The sequence below is a fragment of the Hemicordylus capensis genome, chromosome 2 (genome assembly GCF_027244095.1).
Source record: "Hemicordylus capensis ecotype Gifberg chromosome 2, rHemCap1.1.pri, whole genome shotgun sequence".
Classification (NCBI taxonomy): Eukaryota; Metazoa; Chordata; class Lepidosauria; order Squamata; family Cordylidae; genus Hemicordylus; species Hemicordylus capensis.
The window spans coordinates 383,718,116-383,726,711 of NC_069658.1; the positions used below are offsets into that span (position 1 = coordinate 383,718,116).

An 8,596-nucleotide genomic window follows, 5' to 3' on the forward strand; every position below is an offset into this window, starting at 1 on the left:
TAAGTACACTGGCATTCAACTGACTAGGGTGCACTTTTGACTAGGGTTTAAAACTAGCTTCAAAACCTTAGTTTCAAGTGCTGGTTAGCTTCAACCACACTCAGGGTCAGTGCCCATGAAATATTTAACCACATTTAAGATGAGATGGAGGAATTCATTCTGGAAAAAGCAGGGGTATCAACCGCCATTTCCTCCAGCTATTTGCCACCAGCATCTGATAATCAGAAGTATTCTATGTCTGTAGATGAAAATTTCATTTCTAGTTAACATGGCAATACGAACATAAGAACATAAGAACAGCCCTGCTAGATCAGGCCCAAGGCCCATCTAGTCCAGCATCCTGTTTCACACAGTGGCCCAACAGATGCCGCTGGAAGCCACAGACAGGAGTTGAGGGTGTGCCATCTCTCCTGCTGTTACTCGCCTGCAAATGGCAATAGATACTGATAAAAAAATAGATGGGATTAAAAAAGGAATTAGAACAATCCTCCAACATCATCATCATCATCTTGTTATTTCTTGTTTACACAGTCAGACAGGTATTATTGACTGGTTTGTTTTATCCAGACATTGAGTCCTTCCCAAGGACCTGGGATGGTTAAATTTTATTGTCAATGTTGTTGCTGCTTATAGATATCGTCGCAGAATATAGGCTGCTCCCAGTAAAGTTGCTTTTTGTAATTGGCTGATGGTGATTTCTGTGGCCCCTATGGTGTTGAGGTGCTCTTCAAGGTCTTTTGGAACTGCACCCAGGGCGCCAATAACCACTGGGATTATTTTGGTCTTTTTCTGCCACAGCCTTTCAATTTCAATTTGTAGATCTTTGTATTTGGTGATTTCTTTCTATTTCTTTTTCTTCTATTCTGCTATCCCCTGGTATTGCTATGTCGATTATTTTGACTTGTTTTTCTTTCTTCTCCACTACAGTTATATCTGGTGTATTGTGTGGCAGATGTTTGTCTGTCTGTAGTTGGAAGTCCCATAATATTTTTACATCTTCATTCTCTTCAACTTTTTCAATTTTATGGTCCCACCAATTTTTGGCTACAGGTAGCTTGTATTTTTTGCAGATGTTCCAATGTATCATCCCTGCTACCTTGTCATGCCTTTGTTTGTAGTCAGTCTGTGCGATCTTCTTACAACAGCTGATTAGGTGGTCCACTGTTTCATCTGCTTCTTTACAAAGGCGGCACTTGCTGTTTGTTGTGGATTTTTCGACTTTTGCTCTTATTGCATTTGTTCTTAGTGCCTGTTCTTGTGCAGCCAGTATTAAACCCTCTATTTCTTTCTTCAAGCTGCCATTCTTAAGCCATTGCCAGGTCTTGGTGATGTCTGATTTTCCACTTATATTGTGCAAATATTGACCATGCAGTGGCTTATTTTTCCATTTTTCTGCTCAGTTCTTGACTTGTTCTTTCTTGTAGGCCTGCTTTGTTTCATTGGTGTTGAATAGTTTCTTGTTATTGACCATTTTAAGTGCATCTTCTTCACTGTTCTTGATATATTCTTCAAGGCTTCTTTTCTCCTCCTCTACTGTTTGATGGACTTGCAGCATTCCTCTTCCACCTGAGCTGCGAGGGAGGTAGAGCCTATCTACATCACTGCAGGGGTGCAGAGCATGATTGATGGTCATGATTTTCCTGGTCTTACGATCTAGCGTCTCTAGCTCTGCCTGGGTCCAGTCTATTATTCCTGCAGTGTATCTGATAACAGGTATAGCCCAGGTGATTATGGCTTGTATGGTGTTCCCACCATTGAGTTTGGACTTGAGGATTTTTCTAACTCTCCTGATGTATTCACTTCCAATTTTTCTTTTAACTTCAGTGTGTGTGATGTTATCAGCCTGGAGAATGCTCAAGTATTTGTAATGTCTTTTTCTTTTCCAGGTTCTTGATGTTGCTTCCATTGGGCAGTTCTATTCCTTCTGTTTTTGTTATATTTCCTCTGTTCATTATTAATGCAGCACACTTGTTTAGTCCAAACTCCATTGCTATATCGCTACTGAATATACGGACAGTGTTTAGCAGTGATTCAATTTCTGACTGGGACTTTTCGTACAACTTCAGATCATCCATGTAGAGCAGATGGTTTATTTTACTTGATGTTTTAGATATTTGGTATCCGAGACCTGTTTTGTTTAGTATTTGTGAAAGTGGAGTCATGGCAATTATTATTATTATTATTATTGTAAATGCTGTTTCAATGAGGACAAAAGCAGTTAAGTGTTTCTTTTTAAAAATGACTTTGTTTAAAGTGAAATCTAAAATAACCAGTTAACGCCTACATGATTCCATGTCCTGGACAAAACCTGTTCTAAAATTATTCTAAAGTTGCATTCCATTTATATTTGACTTGGGGAACTATTTCATTACAGTACATCTCATCTCAAGGAACTGATATAACGAGCTGTATATGCAATGCAAGAAATGCAGCCCTCTCAGTGGAGTGCTGGTATGGAATGTTTTGACCAAAGAGCCCTTTGAAATCTCTATCGTTTTGTGAACATGAAAAACCTATTTACTGACATGTCAAGGGCAGCATTTCCATTCCAGCCAAGGGGAAGAACCATGGTCTTTAACCCATGGTAGCTACGTAGGTCAGCAACTTTGCTCCCAAAGGGGCTTTTTGCACCCATGTGTGGAATTTGTTATCTGATGAGGGGCTGAATGTTGTTTTAACTGGCAACCTTAATTCCAAGCAGGAGCATGAAGCATCTGTGGAGTGAGACTCCACCTACATCTGTATCTTCTCTTTGTCATGACCTGGTTGTAGGGATGTGCACGAACCTGTTTGGAGGCCCTTTTAAGGGCCTCCGTTCCAGTTTGAACCAGCCGGTTTGAAGGTAGGTATGTGTGTGGGGGGGGGATACCTCTAAGGGCTTGCCCTTACCCCTTTAAGGGGCGCCCTTCCTCCTCCTACCGCGTATCCCCCGCCAGCACGCCATTTTAAAAGTGTCTGTTGGGGCAGCAAAGTACCTCCCTGTGTCCTCTTCAGCCGGAAGTAACAGGAAGTACCTGGCAAGTGTGCGCATGTTGCACTTGCTCACATGCACACCGAGCGCACGCACATGACATGTACACGTGCCTGATACTTCCTGTTACTTCTGGCCGAAGAGGACATGCGGCAGCAGGGAAGTACGCTGCCGCTCCAACAGACACTTTTTAAATGGAGCGCCTGTGGGGGAAACGTAGCAGGAGTGGGGAGGGGGGAGGGGTAAGGGCACTCTCCCCTTCCTTAAAATATATGCCCCCTGCCAGTTCCGTTCACATCCCTACCTGGTTGCCACTATAACAATCTCAGAAAGGACAACGTGGTTTACCAAATCAGACTTCAAGTACTAAGCTGAAAACAGCAACAACTGTGCAATGAAAGTTTGCCTTCTGTTGCCAAGCATCCATAGACTGCTGGATTCAAGACATACCACAAAACCAAGGTTTATTTAGCTAAACCACAGTACTGTGTTATGTCAAGCCTGCCCACAAACTGTGGTTTGTTTGAGGTTTTTAAAAAAACAGGATCTGAAACCATGGTTTGCAAACTACAGTTTGAGTTTATATTTTTTACATTTTTAAAAAATATCCCGCTCTTCCTCCAAAGAGCCCAGAACGGTGTACTACATACTTAACTTTCTCCTCACTACAACCCTGTGAAGTAGGTTAGGCTGAGAGAGAAGTGACTGGCCAGAGTCACCCAGCTGAATGAGGATTTGAACTTGGGTCTTCCCGGTCCCAGTCCAGCACTCTAACCACTACACCATGCTTATGTTTTGTTTGTTTTTTAATTTATTCGATTTCTATACCGCCCTTCCAAAAATGGCTCAGGGCGGTTCACACAGAGAAATAACAACTAAATAAGACAAACAAAATGGATCCCTGTCCCCAAAGGGCTCACAATCTAAAAAGAAACATAAGACAGACACCAGCAACAGTCACCAAAAGTATTGTGCTGGGGGTGGATAGGGCCAGTTACTCTCCCCCTGCTAAATAAAGAGAATCACTACATTAAAAAGTGCCTCTTTGCCAAGTGTTAACTGTGGTTTCATGCTATGTCTGATTTACAGATCACTGACAAGCCACAACTAAGGCTGTTGCACCATGGAGTCAGAAGTGAACTTACGAAGCTGATTCCCACACAGATGGAAAACAAAAGCAGGCAAGCAGCTCTAAACCACATTTTGTCTGGAAGCTTAAACCATCATTTGGGTTCTCAGTTATGGTTAGCATAAGCCACTGCATTCACATTATATCTGCTGCACCCAGCCCACAATGCTAACCCAATTGCCTCTATCCAAAATTATTAGGCAATCCAGGCTATTATTCCAGTCACCAATTAGAAGCCTCTCAGACAGCCCCTATACATCTCCCACTCTGTCCCCAACATAAGCCTTATCAATAAGCCTATGTCTCCAACAGAAGCTGCCTGATCAGCTCATATTAGCTGCTTCACAATACATTTATATCCCAGGCAAACCAAGGGCCAGAAGGGTATCTACCACACATCCTACTTCCATGGAAAACAAATACAAAACTCCGGTTTCAAACAAGGGAACTGAGGGGCAGTGCAGGCCTTGCAAATGCAGTGCTGCCATGTAGCCAGGCTTCGATGCAACCAATGTTTGGAATCTATTACTGCAAAAACCAATACAAGGAATGGCATCTGAGAAGCATCCTGTTAATATGCAAAAAAGGATGACCTGAGTCATCCATCATTTACATAATTGATTAAACAACTGCATTCCCTCCCATTAGTATTTTTATTAGTTAATGTTTGCCAGAAAAATTGCCGGAAAGAAAAATTCTGAAAACCCATAAGCAATGTCCTCAGGTATAAAAATGAGAAAATATACAAACGCACTGGGATTTCAAATCTCATGGTTTCCAAATCCATATTGTGATTTTAAAGAACCATCATGGTGCCCAAGGAATAAGAACTCTTGACCACATCCTCTGGTCAGAAGTTTCAGCAGATACACAAAATCTTATATTTCTTAAGACATTGTCATTTTTTTCCTAAAGACTGACCATCACAGATGACAGAGCCAAAGTATGTAGATATCATGTGGCTAAAGCTAGATTCATTACCATTAATTGCTGCTTATCTCCTTACACTCTAGTAGTAGCAGCAGCTATTTGTGCCAAATATTAGACAAAGGGGACCAGACATCTAGGCAAGGTTCGGCATCCACTGTGTCCATACCAGTTTTATGTCATTATGTTCAATCAGCATATGCAAAATAGCTGCGTATTTCTGGCTCCTTATCAGCTTCCAAAGGGTTTTCCCAGAGCCGCCCAGAGTGGCCCCTTGAGTCATAGGAAAAGGAAGACACAGACAGACGCAACCATGCCCTTGATACAGCTACATCTCTCCCCACCCAAACCATCCTCCATTATGATATTTAATCTAGGTCATTTGTTTCGCAAGTAGACGGCTGTTATTCCTATTGGCTCAGGATCCCATTGGCAGACCTTGCCACAGCACAACCAAAGCCTTCAGCAGTTCCATCCAGAAGCACACGTGCCCAGGGCTGCTAAATGGCTGTCTGCTTTCACAGCCAAGTCACCAACCAACAAAGGACTTGGCTTCTGAAACCGATGGATTACAGAGAAAGAAAAATAAGCGAGCCGCCTCACTTAGTTGCTTCGGGGGCACAGTCATTTCCCTGGGATCTGAAACGAGCCACAGCTTTTAGGCACACTTATCAAGCATAGCCTGCACAGCAGGGCCACCAACGCTAATGCAATTAAACCCCAAGCCTGACGTGATGAGAGTCCTCAAAAAGGTCTGAGTCAACTAACAGGAAAGCAAGCTAGCAAAGCAACTATGGCGCAGGGCCGAGCCGCAATCTAGAGAGGAAGAGCACGGCATCAAAACATCCCCAATACCGATAGCACGGATAAACCAGACAATCAGTCACTCAAGGCTGCAGGGACAATCAGTCCTCACCAACTGCTAACAGGCGACTGCAAGGAAGGACCACAGCTGCTAAAACGAGGGATGTAAGGATGGACACACGTCAACTTGATTGATTGGCGGGAAGGATGTTTTGCCCATCTGGACAGTCTGCAAGCATGATACTGGCAGAGCTGTTCAATGCTTTTGCTGTTTCCCTCCGCCCACCATTAAAGCTATCAAGAGAAGAATACAAATCAAACAAATCAGTTGCAAAGCCCAGCAAGATTGCCCAAGGGGATGATTTCTCTCTCTCCTGGATTACAATGTTCCATGAAAGCTCCCCATCTTACTGGCTCTTTATCATCCTCATTACCTCCAGCCAAAATGCTGCATTCTTCAGGAATAAGGGGGGAATCTCTACACAGATTGCATGCTGCAAAACCTTTGAGAATTATACAACCACAATAAACCGAGTCAGGGCTTTGGACGCAGGCCCAGCTGACACATCAGAGCCTGCATGGTGCTCTTGCAGCTCCAGTCCTGGAAGCCACACCAGGGACAGAAGATAGATGCTTGCAGTAGCAGTGCCAAAAACAAGGGCCCATCTTGCTGGAAAGGGGTGCAATGGTGCCCCCTCCCAAAGCCAATGAATGAGCAAAAGCCAGTTCCCAAATTGCAGTGATTTTTCATAAGCAAATTAGCCAGAAAACAGAGCCTGGAAACTGAAACAAGCTCCTAAAAACACATACACACCCACACACACCCCACAACCACCTTTACCTCCATATTCCTGCAAGGAGCTTGAAAGAGCCACTTAGCATTCAAAGCCCCAAAGGATGCTGCAAACTCACTCAGTGAAGTAGCTCTGGATGTCCCAGTAACCTGACCTAAACATTCCAAGAGGGAGTGGAGAGATAGTGTGTTTCAAATACAACTGCTGACCCCAATGAGGGTTGTGGCTCGCTTCTTTCACAAAGATAACCAGCATGAGAGCCAGTGTGGTGTAGTGGTTAGAGTGCTGAACTAGGACCGGGAAGACCCGAGTTCAAATCCCCATTCAGCCATGAAACTAGCTGGGTGACTCTGGGCCAATCACTTCTCTCTCAACCTAACCTACTTCACAGGGTTGTTGTGAAAGAGAAACTCAAGTATGTAGTACACCGCTCTGGGCTCCTTGGAGGAAGAGCGGGATATAAATGTAAACAATCATCATCATCATCCTGGGCAAGCAGTAAATGGGATGAAAGGAATATTTGGAGGTAAGAGCAGAGGATTCTGTGCTTGAGGGTTTGCCTCACTTCAGAACCCCAAAGTCTGCTGATGTCATCATTGTTCCTTGCTAGACTTCCCTTGCTTTCCTGTTGGTATAGTTAATTTGTTTATCTGCCCCTCCTGCCAACAGCTGCTTATGATTATGATAGAGATGATATGTGTATCTCTAGGCGGTGTACACAAGTTGATAAATATCTGATAAATGATAGAAGCAAAGCAAGTGTCTTCTGAACAACACGGGGGTGGGGGTGGGGAGAAACCAACCAGAAGCCAGTGAGCAAGCAGGCACCTTAAAGCCTCAGCAGCAGTGCTGCAGGATCGGGGCTAGCAAAATAAAGCCCCTTCATTTCTGAAGCACCAAGGCACGGAGGAACACTGCCCTGTGCTGCCCATGTAACGAGAGCAGCCCCACCAGGTGGGGGGAAGGGAGAGGAGCATTGAAAAGCACTGGAGGAGAATGTAGCATCTGTGACCAAGGAGAAAACACAAACCAAAACACATAATGGAAGGAGCCAACCCCACAGCCCCGCAAAGCAGATGGGGCGGGGCAGTAATCTCCACTCTCCGCCCGATATCTTCTTCAACGTCCACTATGGGGGAGAAAGGGGTGGTCCAGGCAGATGCGATGTGATTTTTCCTCCCCACTCCCGCCCCGATTCCCAGCCCCGCTTACCTGCCCACGGTCTGGTTGGCGAGCTGCCGCATGCGGTTGAATTGCTTCTTCATGGTTGCGCCTTGGCCGGAGAGCGCAGAGCTGGGCTGGGGGAGAGGGCAGGCGGCGCGTGGGGGAGAGAAGGGAAATCGGTGGCTATCCCGGGTTGCGGGGAGGCGGTTACATGGCCCTTTTTCTTCTGCAAGGTAGAAGGTGGCGGAGGAGGACGCGGGCACTACTGCAGCGGCGAAAGGGAAGGGAAGCAGCCCCCGGCGGCCAGCAACATCGCAGCCTCCTGCATCCCTCACGCGCACCGCCGCGGCGTCTCCCTTTTGCTCCCCAAGCGCCGCCACAGAGCAAGCGAGCACGCCCGGCCCTCCCACCCCTGACTGATCAGCGCATCCTCCCGGCCCACGCCGGGCCAGCCATGCTGAGCTGCTCCGGCTCCCTGCGATTAACGGCGATCCCGAGCCGCTGCGCTTCTGCAGGCTGGAGGAGAGTCGGCAGCGGTAGCTCAGACTGCGGCTGCCCGGCCTGGGGCGCTGGGAGCTGTAGTCTCCTCCTCCCGCCCGCCCGCCTCTTTCCAACGGGTGAAGGGAGGGGGCGCTGCTGAGCTCCCGGCGAGCTGCTCAGACTGTCGGGTCGGGAGGAGAAGGCAAGCAGCACCGAGCATCCGTGGTCCGCTGCTGCTGGCTGGCTGGCTGGCCAGCAGACGGGGAAGGGATGACTTAGTCCTAGGTAGCGCTCGAGCGAAAAATGGGCCATTCCCCGTTCCCCTCC

General features: G+C 46.3%; 1 protein-coding gene across 15 annotated transcripts in view; it reads right to left on the reverse strand.

Annotated features, from left to right (window-relative positions):
- The window catches only part of ARHGAP44 (Rho GTPase activating protein 44), a 156,830-nt gene extending 148,434 nt beyond the window's left edge, over positions 1-8,396 (reverse strand). For 9 of the 15 annotated variants that reach the window (XM_053291061.1, XM_053291050.1, XM_053291053.1 and 6 more), the window contains exon 1: positions 7,838-8,396. In XM_053291061.1, the coding sequence (XP_053147036.1) occupies positions 7,838-7,890 (53 nt within the window). In that variant the 5' untranslated portion in view covers positions 7,891-8,396. The remainder of the gene's footprint in view (positions 1-7,837) is intronic. The other 6 variants (XM_053291045.1, XM_053291046.1, XM_053291044.1 and 3 more) reach the window with 1 other exon arrangement.
- Positions 8,397-8,596: the final 200 nt, after the last annotated feature.